General features: G+C 42.5%; 1 protein-coding gene across 2 annotated transcripts in view; it reads right to left on the bottom strand.

Moving 5' to 3' along the window:
- DESI2 (desumoylating isopeptidase 2) overlaps positions 1–14,751 on the bottom strand; it is an 89,817-nt gene extending 75,066 nt beyond the window's left edge. For both annotated transcript variants that reach the window (XM_063082800.1, XM_063082799.1), the window contains exon 1: positions 14,502–14,751. In XM_063082800.1, the coding sequence (XP_062938870.1) occupies positions 14,502–14,543 (42 nt within the window). In that variant the 5' untranslated portion in view covers positions 14,544–14,751. The remainder of the gene's footprint in view (positions 1–14,501) is intronic.
- Between the last annotated feature and the right edge of the window lie 2,708 nt (positions 14,752–17,459).

Here is a 17,459-nt window from a genome sequence, read left to right as displayed (position 1 = left end):
TAACTTTTTAATTAATAGGGTTTTAAGTTTTGCAAATGTTCCGTAAAGTTCCTTACTTGAGAATGTAAATAAAAAAAATATGTGCTAAAGCCAGGGTGCTTCCCAGTTTGCTGGGACAGTCCCAGTTTACAACTGTTTCAGCTTCTGCTCTCAAGTCCCAGTTCTGATGTTGAATTTGAAGGTTAGCCTGAGGCTTGTGTTCTTAAGGACTGTACTTTAACTGAGAATTAAAAGCTCCTAAGCACTATCCTGAACCCACGAGTGGCAGTGTGCAAAATGACATACTAATACCCTAAAACCAAGGAAAATGCGGTGCTAAGTATTTTGGATAGTTTCCTCCTCTCTAACCACTAGTCAAATTAATTCTTAAAAACAAATTATTGTGCTTTTCAAAGGATCTAATTTTTAGAACTGACAACAAGATAAACACAGGATCACTATGAATTGTTATCTAGAGAACAGATTTTTAAAAGTCTAATAACTGTGGATTAAATGCCTGATTTTTAAGACTAAATCGGTACTGTCAACTCTTGGTCCAGACACCACATCTATAACCAGAAAACCAAATTCTTGGCAAATCTCTTCTATCAGGCACATAACTTTAGTTATGTCTATGGGCTCGTGTCAAATATTTTGGTAAAATCTTGAAACTTCTTTTAAGGCCTACTTATACTTAACTCTTCCCCTAGATTAGGTGCTAAACTGCATGAGATTGGAGACAGCCTTAATTAATTCTATAGCCTCCATATTGCCTGGTGTATAATTGTATGACACCGAGCAGACCACTCAAATATTTAATGAGCTGAAATGTAGCAAGGAGGTTGTAATTTTTCACTTGTCCTGTTCTTCTAATCTGACCTATGGAAATGAGCATCTCCATTCTTTCACTCATTCAATAATATTTATTGAACACCTACTATGTGTCAAGCACTAGCAATATAGAAACGAACATGACAAGAGTCCCTGTTCTCATGGGGTTTGCACTGAGAGGTGTCTTTTAAACAGCAGGATGCAACCCATTAGAAAACCCTGAAATCGTTTCAGTGAATTGCACTAGTATTAGTTTAAAAGAATGAAACACAAATGAATAGAATTTATCAGAAGACATATAGTAAGGTGTTTCCTAAACACTTGGTTTTAGTTTTGCATGTGTATAACGGGTGTGATGTAAAATTTATTTCTTAATTGGTTCAAGATAAAATTCAGAAACACTGTTCTAGAAGAGTCCCCTAAATTACATCTCATTTTAAATGTTTACTCACGAGCAAAGCTATAAAGAAAGCATTAAAAAATACATGCATACCACCTATGTTATGTCAGGGACTCTGCTAGACAGTGCGGATACAAGGGTGATTAACGCGCAGTCAGTCCCTAACCATAGGAATTCATTAGGCATGTAAACAATCAATCACAATTTGATAAGTGCTAAAACAGAAATACGTACACATATATTAAATTAATAACTCATTTTTTGGAAGTCATTCTAAAATATACTTTCACTTATTCTGTCTTTCATAACGATAACAGTCCACGTAAAATATGTAAATTACGTTAGAGATGTTCAGGCAAGTAACTTGCTCAAGGTCACACAATGAGTGGCTAAGCTGTAGGGTTCTCAGCCTTCACCTACTGCTTTTTCTATCACACAACTCTACTTCCTAATAGATATCCTCAAGTGGCCTTGATTTTCCTCACATGATCTTGAAATATCCTGAACAACTTCAGAATAACAAGGAGGTCATTAATGTTAATTCAGCATTTTCCCTAAAATGAGAAATAATGTTGGCCCCTCATGTACCATCACAAGTCAAAAGAAACTGCCATTCTGTACTATTGCCTCAACATTATATAACATGCCCATCTCATTACTAACTTAGTCATACAGAGACCTCTTACTTTGGGGACTATAACTAAACCACAAATCTGAAGGCCAAGGAAAATTCAGAGGACATGTTCCTTTTGGAAACTAGACTTTCACCTGTACTTCAACCACACAACTCTTTTTATACTCTTCAGTAAGCTCAAATACACATAAAAGGTCACATTGACAATTGCTGAAGACAATAAACAAGTTAAATTCTTTAAGTGGTGCTTCTTTTAACTTATTGTCGGACACTGAGTTAGAAATTACAATTATATTATGGTATGTACAAACCAATCTCAGGCTAAGGTGTTTATATTTTTACAACTTTCACAAATGTTTAAAGACCTATAAATTAGTTCCATTAATCTCATCTGGCTGAAAGGCTGAAGACCAGCTATCAACTCAGATACACAAGGACAAAAAAGTCCACATAATTAACCCCAATTTTATACATATATGTAATAGAGATTTTGGAGCTTGTGACAAACATAACAATCCTGCTTTTAATGCTCCAATTTGGGTAGCACTTTGCTCTCCATTGTATAATGCTCCTTCAGATAAAGTGAGAACATTCCAAAGACCAAGTTACTCAGTGCTGCCAGTGCTGAAAGCATACAAGCAGCAGCTAATCTGGCATATATAATCCTGCAAATAACGCTAGCAATAGCAATAGCTAATACTTTCTAGTACGTATGTGCTAGGTATCATCCTATGCATTTTACTTAAATTGACTTCCATGATCCTTACAATAATGACCCTGTGAGCTAGGTGCCGCTATGATTCCCATTTTAGAGAAGGACAGAGGCACGGAGAAGTAACTTTCCCAAGGTCACATAGCTACAAAGCAGAAGGCAGGATACAAATGCACGCGTTCTGACTCCAGGCTATTCCACAAGGACACAGAACTGCGTTGCACTACCTCTTACTGCAACAGACTCCAGATACAGCAAGGGTGACCAAGGCGGAGCAGGTGAAGTTCAGCGTCTCACTGTGCCCTCGTCAGTCCTAACTCTTCTTCAGTCCTGACTCTTCCTCTCAACCAGTGTGGATGGTTTAGGGCTCTCACCTGCCACCTGACAGGCTAGGGAGACCCACTAGAACGGCAGAGACAAGCAGGCCTCTAGAGGTGGACAGCCAGCCGGAGGGCTGAAGGACAGAAGCCAGCCCCGGGGCTCGGCAGCACCTGCTATTCTAGCCTCCCGCACGCAGCAGCAATGAACAAGAGCATGTAGTGGGGAAAGGAATTGTTTCAGGATGACAAGGGGAACTTCAGGCAAGTCCAACAAACCTTTTTAAAGCAATTACTAGGTACCAAGCTCTGGGGATAAAATGAAGGGTAGGACACTCTCTGCTCTCAAGGTCACTGCAGAGTAAGAAACTTAAAAATCTATACTGGCTGCATGACTGTTTGAGATCCACAGACACAAGAGCAACAGGTCTGAATGAATGGTCTTTTAAAAGTAATACATTTCTGAAGAAGTTGATTTAAAAAGACAAAGCTCCAGCTCAAGAGATGGTACAATATGGTAGATGGTAAATGTTATCTCCATTAAATAATAACAAATTAAAATAATAAATTAAATAATAATTTAATGTTTTATAACATTAAATTATACCACTAATTCTGTTTAAATGGATGAGGACTAGAAAACATTATAACCGGAATGATATAGCACAGAGGAAAAAAACTGATGAGGTAGAAGAGGGTGGTGACAATTCTAAGTGAGAAGTCCTTGCAAAGACAGGAGAAGATGGGACCCAGCAGTGGAAAGCTGGACCTCAGATGGGGATACAAACAATTCATTCTATGTAATAAGAGGAAAAGCAGACTACAGTGGAATAGTGGTGGTGGAAGGATGAGAAAATTCTCTTCAATTGCCTTTTTCTTCAGTGACATAAGCTGTGAGGTCATCTCTGAGAGTAAGGAAGGAGGAGAGAGTATAAAATACTGCAGTTGTCTTGGAGAGGGGGGATGTCAATTGACCAGAGAAATAAGGAAGCGCTGTCAGACAGCATTTAGGGCCCTCCTGGGATTTGTGGTCACAATTTTAAAGTGAGATCAGTCGGGACGGTGGCATGTGTTTCTCTAGCTGCATTCAGCGGCTGAGGTGTAGAGTACGTGGAGAGCTGATTTTAACTAGGATTGCCAGACAGTATGACAGAGGGAGTGAGTATTACGGTAGACTAGAATCTAACCCAGAGGAAGAGGGCAGTAAGGGAGTGACTGATGATTTTAGAAGGAACTGGCTTACATGACCATGGGGCTGATAAGTCCAAAATCTGCAGGGCAGGCCTGCAGGCTACAGATCCAGGGAAGAGTTGATGTTGTAGCTTGTTTGGTGACAAAATTCGTTCTTTTTTGGGCGACCTTAGTCTTTTCTCTTAAGGCCTTCAACTGACCGGATGAAGCCCACCCATATTATGAAGGGTAATTTGTTTTTCTCAAAGACTAGAGATTTAAATGTTAATCATATCGAAAAATACCTTCACAGAATCATCTAGACAGGTGTTTGAATAAAAATTGGGTACCATGGCCTAGCCAAGTTGACACATAAAATTAACCATCACAGAAATACTCACAGAAAAGGTTTAGTATGCAGGGCTTTTTTTTTTTTTTTTTTTTTGGTCACTATCCATCAATTAGTTCCAGAGATTACAGTGGAAGTTTGTTCAGGATGGGGTGTGAGATCAGGACAAACAAATAAACAGCACTTTCTAGACGTGGAGGGGATGAGCCGAGGAAGGAGAAATGGAACCTGGTGGTTCAGAGCACAGACTTTAGCATCAAGAGCGCCTCGTTCAACACTGTGCTCTGCCACTTAGGACACGATGCTGAGCGGGCTGTTCCACTAACCCTCAGTCTCAGCATGTTGAGAAGGGATAATAATATGAGAAAATGGTTTGGTACAATGGCTGGCATACAGAACATACTCAAAAATGTTAGCTCTGATTATAGAAAGAGTACTACAAATCTATCGATTCTTCCCTCAAATTATTCATAAATGTCATTACACTTAAAATTCCAATGAGTTTTTTTTTTGACACACTGCTTCTAAAGTTTATTTGAAAAATCGATGTGTGAGAAAACTAAAGACAATTCTGAAAGAGAATAAGAAAAATTTGCATCACATAACAATGGTGCAGAAAGAGACAACTAAATAAACGAATAGCACAGAACGTCTTGAATAGACCGAGGTATCTATAATAATTTAGTACGGGATAAATGCAGCCTGTGCCTCAAATTAACACGGGGATTGTGGATTACTCTATAAACAGTGTTGGGATCAATTGGTGTTCAACCTGAAAACAAACATGTAGATCATTTCTATGGTTTTATGCCAGCGAAAACCTTTCTAGGGATGACATAAAGCTGAAAGGTCATAAAAGGTCAACAGTTTTGAACACATTTAATTTGAAATATCTGTAAGGCAAAGACACTATAAATATACCTAATGAGCTTAATAGGACATTTTAATTCATTTACTGTCATTTCATAACTTTCATGCTTGGTCGTCCTTGTCTCCATTTTATTTTTAATTTTTCTCCTTTTTCCCTCTCTTACACCATATGGACTTTGTTTTCTTCACTCTTCTCCCTTTAGGTCTGACTTATCTGAACAATTCCTACATTTTAATAAAAAAAATGTACGCATACACTCAAATATAATTTTCCAATAGCAACAATTATATCTACCAGCTTAGCTCCTCCTGTGTAGGGCTGCCAGATGCTTTTACCTCCTCTCTCTCACCTAAGGTTTGGTCAATATAATCTGAAACTATTTATTTTAGTTTATTTTAACTTTTCCTTTCTTCTTTTGCTTTGTGTCCTTTGGACTTTCTTTTTTAAGATGATGTCTATTCTCTTTGAAGAGTAATTCTGGATACAGGCACTGTTTTTAACCACATTTATCATAAGATTTGACTATGTTAAATGAGTACTGGTGCCCATGGTGTTTCCTTTTACACTGTAACCGCCCCATTCTTAAGTTCTTGAATCATCTTTTAACCTCCACAAAAGTACCTGGATACCTTCCATGTCCTCTGGTACACGAATGACAACGGGCGAAGCTGGAGCATTCAGGCATAAATCTTTTCTTTTCAGTACTCTGTAGATAACGCTCCATTTGATTTAGCCTTTGGTGTCATGAAACGGAAGTCTCAAATGAGCTTGACTTTTGTTCCCTTGTAGTAATATTTTTGCCTTTGTGTATTTGATGGATTTTTTGCTTTATTCTTAAACTTTGGAAGTTACAGCAGGCTTTGGTTGAACGGTCCTAACTGAAAACATTCTGCCTAGCATTGATGCTTGTGTCCCTTCTACTAAGTTCTGAGAGATTTCCTAAACCTCATTAGTTTCCATTTGGCTTCCAATGTGTTGCTCACTAACTACCACTGTAGTTTTAAATTAGGCAACGTTGCTCTTCATTTTTGGAATCTGTCCTAATCTCAGGTTGTTCTCTCTCCAATACTGCTTGCTCTATTTTCAATGATCCTCATGAATCTACTTGAGAACATAAATGAGAAATTCCCCTAAAAACCTGTCTTGTTTCTTGCTGCACACTTCCTTAAGAGGTGGCACGTGGCCTGATTTCGGGCCTCTGAGCTTGCTTACCCTCTGTCTGGAACACTCCCTCCCTAGCTGTGCACACGGGTGTGCTCTTTCACCCTTTCAGGAACGCCTTCTTGGGGAGGCCTCTCTTGACCCCTGTATTTGAAACCGCAGGACAAACTGCAACTAGGCCATCCTGACCCACTGTCTCTCCCTTTTCCCTGCTTTGTTTTCTTCTTTAGAGCCTCTTATCACTTAATAGACCATATATTTTACTTATTAGCTTTATTTTGTTAACAGATGGCTTAGATGAGATTGGCATTAACTTATTTAACTATTTCCATGTATTTTCCAGATAAAAATTTCAAAAAAGAAAAAACATACAACCCATTTTCATCAATAGGGGAAGAAAAGAACATGACAGCAAAGATATCAGTTCTTCCCAAGTTAATTTATAGGTTTAGTGCAAGTTCAAAATTCAACAACCTATGGGCTTCCGGGTACATATCCAAAAGAACTGAAGGCAGGGGCTCAAACAGATATTTGGACAGCCATGTTCATAGAAGCATAATTCACAACAGCCAAACGGTAAAAGTAACCTGCGTCTTTGATGGAAGGATGGATAAACAAAATATGTCTATACATACAACGGGATATTATTCAGCCTTAAAAAAAGACATTCTGACACATGCTACAACACGGATGAACTTTGAGGACATTATGCTGAGTGACATAAGCCAGTCACAAAAGGACACATACCGCATGATCCCTCTTACACAGGCACCTACTCTAGAGCGGTCAAACTCAGACAGAGAGACAGACGGTAGAATGGTGGGTGCCAGGGGCTGAGCGGGGGCGGGGGGTTGGGGAGTTGTTTATAGAGTTTCCATTTTGCAAGATAAAAAGCTCTGCTGACTGGTTGCACAATGTGAATATACTCAACGCTGGTTTAAAATGGTTAAGGTGGTATATCTTATGTTACATGTATTGCAACACAATTAAACAAAAACCCATGGAATTTTTTCAAAGAGCCTTACACAGCACTCTTAGGAAAGTAAATGAAGGCCAAGAAAACTCTGGAATCACAGCGAAAGGAAACTGGCCCAGCCAGATACTAAACATAATGTGAAATTAAAAGAATTAAAAGTATGTTAATAAGGCTAAAATCAAGAATTTCATACGGGCAAGAATTTAGTATTATGATGAGGATATCATACTTTAGTGAAAAAGGGCTGTTTCATTTCAAATACTGTGGAGCCAATTAGTTAATTTTTTAAGTTATTGTTTTGGGGATAGGGAGCCACATACCATATATCAAAATACGTTCCAGATACACCGCCACAAAATTATTTTCATGTATCCCATTTCCTTTTATTATTTTTCTGCCTATCTTATAGTTTAAGATTATTTTGGCGTCCTCTCTTTACATTCTATTAACCAACAGGCTGACACTGGAATAACAACGCTTTGGAATTCAAATAATCTTGTAGATATCAGTCAGTCAACAAGCGGGAAGTATAAGTACATCTCATCTTAAGAAAATCCATTAAACGAAAGAATTCATCTAACTAGTAGACTCTCCTTGGTGTTTTAAAAGTATTTAATTTACAAATCTCAAAAGTTCTGTTTTGTTAAGTTTACCCATCATCATAAATGTGGCCATGGAACTGACATGCACTGTACACACCACCGCAGTAGTGCGAAAAGGTTTTAGTCACCAATACGCTTGGACCCTATTAACATCTGAGTATTTGCCAATCATAAAAGGTTTTCGTGCTTTTTTTTTTTTTTTGGAATACTTCAAATTTTCCATTTTAAGTTACTTCATATTTACTCCATGCCTGCTAAAAGGGAACACTGAACATTTCTGGATTTACAAAATACCTTTCATAGATGGCACTGTAGGCAGAATGACTCCCAAAGATGTCTACACCCTAATCCCCAGAACCTGTGAATATGTTATGGTATGGGGCAAAGGGACTTTGCAGATGTAACTAAAATTATGAATCTTTTTTGTGTGTGTGTGTGTGTGGCTGGTTGGTACAGGGATTCAAACCTGTGAGTTTGATGTTATAAGGCTGCGCTTTAACCAACTGAGCTAACTGGCCACCCCTAAAATTATGAATCTTAATATAGGGAAACTACCCTGGAATATCTGGGTGGGTCCCATTTAATTACACAAGCCCTTAAAAGCAGGGAACTTTCTCTGGCTGGAGGGAAAACAGATGCAGTAGAAGGAAAAGTCAGCGATATCTGAAGTGTGAGTAGGACTCAACATGCCATTGCTGGTTTGAAAATGGAGGATTGCAAGATGCTTCAAGCTTCTGGCTGATAGCCAGCAAGGAATAGGACCTCATATATGCAACCATAAACAAGTGAATTCTGCTAACAAACTGAATGAGCTTGAAAGCAGATTTGATCCCAGGCCTGGAGCAGAGAAAGCAGCCTAGCCCACCTGGGCTTCTGACTTAAAGAACTGTGAGATAAACAAATGGGTGTTGTTTTAAAATGCTAAGTTTCTGGTGATTTGTTATTGTAGCTGTAGGGACCCAAATGCCCCAAGGGATCACACCCCATCACATAAGCCCTTCTCGGCCACACCCCATCATGGCACTGGTTGCCCTTCTCTTCCATATTCTCCTTCCCGCAGGCGTGAATTACACACCAATCAGCTTCCCCCAAGCCCCATGCGGTATGCTAAGTAGGGATTGTATTTTAAGCTAATCAGCTTTCCCCTTAAAGCCCTATATATGTGTGTGTGTGCTGCCTAATAAACGGGCTCTCTCCGGTGGATCTTCAACTGGTGTCGACTCTTCCTTTCAGTAGCAACAGAAAACAAATACATATGGAGACTGAATTCCTTTCTCATATATTATTAAACCAAAGGAAAAAAAAGAAAATGCCATGGATAATGCAGGACGGCAGATTTATGATCGCTCTTTTTTGCTTAACTAGGCTCATAGTTCACTGTTTCTATGTCAAGTGGTGAAAGTGGCACTGACCCAAGAAGCATACTTAGTACAAGAAAATTAAGACTAGCTCCTATTACCTAGTTAACCTATGTTAAAACTCAGGAACTGCCAATGTGTTTGGAAAGATTATCTTCCAAGCAGTGACTAAATCAAACTTCAAAAAATAAACCAATATAAAACATTTTCTTAGTCTAGCCCCACAGTGGTTTTTCTTTTCTTTCTTTCTTTTAAAAAAAGGTGTTGTCGTAGAAGAATATTTGATATTTTTCCTGTCTCATCCCTATGATCCTTCCCTCCTTCATTTGGTCACCCCATTTTAACAATCAAAGCTAAAATCCAGCAATGTACTAAGTAAAGGTATAAGGGAAAAAACCAGAAATAGTTAACTGACACAAAGAAGAGAATTTAAGTATTGGAACCTCTCCTAATGAGAACTGGCTAGTTAAAATCCCATTCATTTGGCAAATATTTATGCAACATCTTCTAGTGATAGTACGATGCTATCAAGGGATTTACAGTCCAGGGGGACGCACGGGGCTGTAACACCTGCAGTAAGTGAGACGCAGAAAGCACAACCAGGGCACTGCAGTTCACCCAAGTCTGATGAGTAAAGGCTAAGGTACAGCCAGAAGGAGCAGGAGATTGAAGGTGATCAAAGATGGAATAGAACATTCTAGACAGGAACTCTAGCATGGGTAAAGATACTGGGGTGTGAATAGTATAATGCAGTCCATTTGATAACTAAAAGACTTCACTGTGTGAGCATAAAGCGTGTATGTAGACGTGGAAGATGGGCCTTTAACTGTCAAGTAAGGACCACATCACAACTGGCATTAGACTTTACCCTGCAGGTGAATTTCAAGCAGAGGAAAGGCACAATCATTTACCTTTCAGAAAGGTTACTTTGGTAACAGAACAGAAGGTGGGTTAAGAGGAAGCAATACCAGAGACGGAAACTAGTAAGGAGGCTTTATAATATACTTTACAAACAGAGATGATGAGGGCCTGAGGTTAAGAAGCAACGGTGGAAATGGGGGTAAAGTAACCAATTTAAAGAGAATTCAGAAAGTGAAACACGTGACAGACATCCTGGGTTCCCAGCTGACTGCCATTTCCAACTCCCAGCCTTCAATGCCCACAACTCACCACAAAGGGTAGAAAAGCCAGATTATCTGCTCCCTCGGCTTCTCCACAGTCACACACAAGCCAACTCTGGACAACCTCTCGGGGAGGGAGGGTGGCTCTGGCAAACCTTTTCCTTCCTGTTAGAAGGAGAGAGATGCACTAGAGAAAGGCCCCCTCCCTGTCTTCCTGCACATCCTGCTGAATGAGGATGCCTTATTTGGAGCCACGGCAGTCATCTTACAACTATAAGGGAACACACCAAGAACAAAAGCCAACATCCCGAGGATGGCAGAGTAGAAGGATGGGAAGTCTTCCTTCTTGACGTCATGGCTGAGCTGCTGAACGAACTAGAAACCGTTTGCCTCTGACCTTGAGACAAGGATCCTTCCAGTTTAAGCTGCTGTTGTCAAGCTCTCTTGTTACTTTCAGACAGAATCAACCAAACTGAAACAAAAAGACGGGGCCTGGTGACTGACTGTGAATGGTTTGTAACAGAGAGGAATTCAGGTTTACTCCCAGGTTTCTGGTTTGGGAAACTGAGTAGAAGTGTGCTAGTTACCAAGACAAAATTACAACAAAAGTGGTGGTTTTGGGGGGTGGGATGGGGTGAGAGGGAAAGGTGTGGTATGTGGAAATGCAGAAAAGAAAGAATTTTGTTCCTGTGCATGTTAATTTAGAGATATTAGAGACTCATTTAGCTGAAGAGTATATCTAGCTTTATGAGTCTGGAACTTGTTCTAAGATTCTGAATTAGATCTACAGATGTATGAGAAGTCAGATTAATCACCTTTGCATTAACTCACACGCTCTTGGAAGAGTCTAATGGAGATAGGCAGGTCAAAAAAAGAGTCCAGACAAAAATGTTCTTATTTGAAGAGTCTTAGAAAGTGTTTCTTTTCTATTCTCTTAAGACTCTGAAGATCAATAGATACTATTTCAAAACAGGAAGAAATCTGTTTACAAATTTACAATGAATTTACAAACATTTTCAAACACCTGCATATTTCTATTTTATAACAATTCATTAGTAGCCAAGATAATCTAAAAAACACAAAATCTGGATCTATGAAAAATGAATACTTTGTGCTAAAGTGACTACACCAGAGATGTGTCCCAGTAATGGAAACTAATCTGAATCACCTGCTTTGTTATGTATGTAAATTACGAATATGTGAATAACCTCATTCCCAAGACTCAGAAAATAACTCCAGGCCATGTTTTATTAGTGGTAGATTACCCCAAACACAGAGGAACAGAAGCACCAAGAAGGCAGCAAGTAATAATTTAGGAGCACTAAGCATGTAATCTTTTGAGGATTATACCATTTCTCCACGAGAAGGAAGCTAATACAGGTGACCCCGATACAATTATTTTCGTGTATGTGGCAGAGTTACGGAAGAAAATGAATGATCCACAGCTGCCCAACCTAGTGAATAGGAAAATACAGTCCACGTTGGAGCAGGTGACAATCTAATAAAGAGGCACAAGGACACATGGCAAGAGGTCCCTATGAACAGCGATTAGAATGGCACGTTTACAAAGTTTGGACCAGATAGCTAGCTGACTGGTCCAAAACGCAACTCTGATCAACGCAAATCTGATGCAAACTTTAAATGGTTCCCTGGGCTCAGACAGCCTCCTCATCCCTTCATTCAAGACCAGACTCAGAAGTTCTCATCGAACTGTGAGTCTCGTCTCCTGCCACGCACGCTACACTCTAGTTCAGCTGGGCCGGCTGATACTTCCCAAATGCATCTTCAGCTTTCCTGTTCCTGCCATGCTGTTCATGCTGACTGTTCTCCATCCCTGGAGATCCTACCAATCCTCAAGGTTCCCACCTTTCATCTTTCAGCATTCCCTGATCCTGCAGCCACATACAGTCTCCTCCTTTGCAACCTTTTCTGCTCTTATCAAAATTGTACTATTCTGTCTTGAATGGTTACTACAGTTATATCTCTCTTATGATATTCTAAATTCCTTAAAGAAAGAATAATTAATTCATCCTTGTGGCTTCTACAAGGTCAAAATTAAGTAACAGCAGGTTGCTCAGTCAGTGACATAAAACACTCATAGACCAAAAGCCCTCAAAAGAACATACAAGAGCAAGTTTATCAGAAGTCTAATAATTCAACTATCTACCACTCTGAGAAAGGAACAGTAAATAGGAAAAAGCATTACATAAAAAATAAATGAGGGAATTATCTAGTAGAGAAGATAATGAATCAGACTGTGATCTAGAAATTCTAGATCCTCTTTTCAGTTGCATGGGCAGGTCGCTTAACCCTTTTTTCCCCCTGCCTGCTTCGTCTGTAGCCACCTACTTTACAAAAGTGGTGTAAGGAATAAAACCTTTGTTAATTAGTTAATATTTTAAAATCATTCCAAACACTCCTCCCTTAAACAATATTGGTTTGAATATCATTTCTAGCCTTTCCCAGTTTCCCACAATTTGCAATGATTTTCCTGATTCACAGAATACCAAAAATGTGAAGGAGCCCACTATATGTCAAAGAATGCATTTCCAGTTTTTTTTTAAAAAGCAGTGTCTTCCTCTACTCTCACAGATTTTCTTTTAGGCTCTGAAACGGAGGCCTCTGGCCACCGCATACTCCTAATTTATAAAGGGGTTTAATAGTCCAGAAGAAACAGCACACTGTATTCTCAAGAGAATATATCCCCAGGGATCGTGTTTCTAACACTCTTCGTGAATAAAAAAAGAAACTGAATTCAAAAGGGGGGAAGGGGCCACAGAAGCAGTAAAAGGGCAATAAAAAGCCTTGAGAAATAAAGGTGTCCAGTTGAACACAAAAAGTTTAAATCTAGAGAATTATTTCTTAACCACTGACAGAGGCCAAAAACCCCTTACGAAGTGCCACACGTTTCTCCGATCTCTTGTGGTTCTTCTCCAACTTTCCTATCTTGGTTCACTTTTCTCAGTATGTTAACCCATCTCCTCTCACCTGCAAGCTCACATGAGAACTGAACAGAGGACTCACCTCAAGTGGCAGGCAGTCCCTATGTCCTCCCGACATAATACCCAGATATGGCAGAGGAATCTCTCCCTACCCAAGACACTGCACTGTAAATTTAGAAACTTATCAACAATCCAGGGAATAAAAAGTTTAGATCTGTCAACGAGAACCAAGACTTCTGACCTCTAGTATTTCTGCTCTTCTGCATCTTTAAGCCAAGAAAAATAACGAGGGGAAAATTTTCATTTGTGGATTCACTTACAAGATATTTTAAACGTCGCAGGCAGAGGAAACTCGTTACAAAACAAAAGCGAATCAACCCAAAGCAGGCAAACAAACCTAAAAACGCACCTCACTGCAACGACAATGCACCACCGGGGGCTTTTTCTGGGGGGTCTTTCAATTGCAATTGTCAGGCAAACCAGTCCTGGGGCTCGATTCTGAGCCCGCAGCACCCCAAAGTTACACGACATAATAAACAAACCCGTCCCTTCCCGGTGGCCACGTCCTCTACCTGTTGCATCACCTACCAAGTGGTCTCCGCCACCGTCACCTCTCACTCACTCAACGGGGCTATTTTCTGGATACATTTTAGCCTCCTTCATCTTCATGAGGTTGGCTTGGAGGCGACGATGTGCCGGCTACTGTCCCCTTCGAAGAGCTGCCAGCCCAGGCCTCGACGGCTGTGACTTTCTGGACTTAGGGGCTTGAGAGTTTCGGGGGACTTGGGCATGAAGAGACAGGTAGGGCTGGGGGGGGGGGTCGGAACGGTGACAGAAGCTCTGCGGAGGGGACGCTGCTCGTCGGCCAGGGCTCGGGCCCACAGCCAGGGTCCGGGACAAGCTGAGGAGGGCACGGGAGAGGTCAAAGCCCTGGGGCTGAGAGCGCAGCAGCCACGGGGAGCAGCGACCCGTGCGACAATTCGATCGTAACGCTCTGCCCCCGCCCCCGAGAACGCAGCTGGAGGCGGGGCCGCCCGGCTGGCAGCGCCCGGGCCGGGGCCTCAGGGGCCGCACTCACCATGTCGTACACGTTGAGCACCACTAACTGGTTCGCCCCCATCCTCCTGCCCGCCGCCGCCTCGTCCTCGAGCCGCTCCGTCTCCGCGGGGCCGGAGGCCGCTCCCACCCCCGGGGGGGTCCCAGCCGGCCACTAAGCGTCCCGCCCGGCCCGCCGCCTCCGCCGCCGGGCCGGAAGCATCGGGCAGCCGACGGCAGCCGACAGCAGCCTCTACGCCACCCGGCCCGACCCGCGGCGGGCCCGCTCCGGCTCAGGCGCCTCCCTGAGGCGGCAGGCACGTGGGAGGGGCGGGGCCTGAGCGAGGGGCGGGGCCTGAGCGAGGGGCGGGCGCTCGGCGCCCCGGGGGGCGGGGCCGGCCCGGCGCCGGGGCTGAGCCCGCCTGCGCGCTGCTTCTCGGCCGCCGCACCTCGGGACCTAAAATGGCGGCCGCCGGGGCGCGTCTCCGCCCTGGAGGCGAGGGGTCCGAGAAAGACTACAGTTCCCAGCATGGAGGGTTTCCCCTTCTCTCCACCCTCCCGCCCGCTGCTGGAAGAGGGGGCGGAGTCTCAACAGAGACTACAGTTCCCAGCATGCTGCGGGGGGCCCGAACCTCCCCGACTGGCCTCCCCTGGGGACTACATCTCCCAGCATGCAGTGCTGCGGATCCATCCGCTGGTCCTTGGCTGTCCGCCTTTGGTCGGTGGTGAAGTTTTCTTTTCTTCTTTTTGGGCAGCTGGCCCGTATGGGGATCCGAACCGGTGACCTTGGTGCTACAAGGCTGCGCTCTAGCCAACTGAGCTCCCCGGCCAGCCGACGGTGACGTTTTCTACCCCCCAACCTCTCCTCGCTGCTGCGGCTGCTGTTAGTTTAGGTCAAGGCTTCGGCTGCTGTTAGTTTAGGTCAAGCCTGATGAAGCCAGCAACATGTGGCTAAGTGATGATCCTAAGTTTTACCAATCCCTCCTCAGGATTTTTTATTTTTATTTTTTGCAAGGGGATGGCTGGGGAAACAGAGGAAGGGGAGTTACTGGTGCGGGATGAGGTGTAACATTCCATATTGAGGAATCCAGTGAATCCAGTTAATCCTCAGTATGGAATTTACATGTATGAAACTATCCTGCTGAGATGGGAAGAGAGTAGACCACCCGTAGATTAGCACAACTCCAGGACACACTATGCGCTTTTGCATTTATTCAACCAATATTTCTGTGCCTACCATATGCCAGGAAGTGTTGTAGGCACTGGGGCTGCAGTGATACATGGTGGAGGGTAGGGAGAAGACAAATCAAATACCGGTGATGTGTGCTTTGCAGGAAATTTAAATAACGTGAAGTGATTGAGAATAATCCTAGACTGGCTGTGATGAAATGAGTTTTAAGCTGAGATCTGAATGGCAGAAAGCCAGCTCCACAAATATCAGGGGGACAAGTATTCCAATCAAAGGGAACAGAAGTGCAAAGATTGGAGGCATCAGAGAGTTTTCTGAATTCAAGGAAACAGACCGCTGTGCCTGGAGCATAATGGATAAGGGGTGATGGTTTTTGGTAAGTCGGGCAGGTAGGCAAAAGCCAGATCCTGGAGGGGTTTTTGAATTCATGATAGGGTTCGGATTTTAAATGAAGACGTAGGAGGGTTTGGGAGTGAAATGAGTGTGTCTGTGTGCATTTAAAAGAGTACTTGGCTTGCTGTATGGAAAATGGATTTTAGAGAGGCAAAGTAGGTGGAAGCGGGGAGATCAGTGTAGTAGATTGTAAAAACAGCCAACAGTTATTCTCAGTCTCCCCAATTTTCTACACTTTCTGGTAGTGCCCGCCCCCCCCAATTCTGTGCTGGCCTGTGACTTCCTTTGGCCAATGGGACATTAACAAAAATGAAGCAAGCAGAGGCTTAAAAAGCGCTTGTGATTTGGGCCTGCCCTCTTGCTGATCTTGGGACTCCTGTGACCACCACCATATGAATGAGCTTGGGCTGGCCTGATGGATGAGGAAGGACCCATGGTCAAGTCATCGCCCAGCTGACATCCAACCAGCTGTGAAGCATGTCAGGCTCTCCAAGACCATCCTGCCCCAGCCAACCCCATCCTGACCAGATGAACAGCCCAACTTACCCTACAGAATGTGAGAAATAATGTTTTAGGTCACAAGGCTTTGGAGGTGGTCATGTGACAAAGGCCAATTGATTCAGTCATTTAGAAAACTATTTCAGAAGTATACGCCAGAAGGTGGCTTAAATGCTACTGATAGTGCGGGAGACAGAAAATGAGAGTTGAAATATTTTTGGAGGTAGAGTCTATGGCACTTGCTAATGGGCTGGATGTTCAGTTTGTTAGGGAGAGAGGATTCAAGAATAATTTCTGGATTTTTTATTTGTGCAACTGGGCAGATGGTGGTGCCATTTATAAGATATGAAACACTGGGGAAGGAGCAGGTTGGGAGGAGGGAAATAATGATGGTCTGGTCATGCAACCATGAGATGTCAAGTAGGCATTGGGTAAAAACAAACACTGGAGTCATGGCCATTGTAGATTTTAAATCCCTGGAACTGGTTAAGATGACCTAGAAATATGTGTAGCTAAAAAGAAAGAAGGTGACCAAGGGCAAAGCTCTAAAGCTCTAGGGCCCTTTGCCATTTAGGGGTCAAGTAAAGGAAGAGGAGGAACGACAGAGCAGGAGGAAAACTAGAAAGAATCTGATAACACAGAAGTCAAAAGAGTATTGGATTCAGCAATATAGAGATCACTGGCAGCCTTGCCATGAGCAGTCTCAGGGAGGGGTGGGCTTTAAAGAACGGCTAGAATGGTTTGAGAAGCAAATGTCGGGTGAGGAAATGGAGACAACTCTACACTTGAGGCAACAGCTGTATAGGGCTGTGTGGTCAATGGAGGGCGTTTTTTAAAGATGAGAGATGCTGAGTCACACTTGTATGTAAAGAGAGAGAAACTGATGATATAGGAGAGGGGGAGATTTGCAAGGGCAAAGAA

Source organism: Cynocephalus volans, chromosome 18 (genome assembly GCF_027409185.1).
Source record: "Cynocephalus volans isolate mCynVol1 chromosome 18, mCynVol1.pri, whole genome shotgun sequence".
In the NCBI taxonomy this organism is placed as follows: Eukaryota; Metazoa; Chordata; class Mammalia; order Dermoptera; family Cynocephalidae; genus Cynocephalus; species Cynocephalus volans.
The sequence above is the reverse complement of the archived record's forward strand: the minus strand, read 5'-3'. Positions and strand labels throughout refer to the sequence as shown.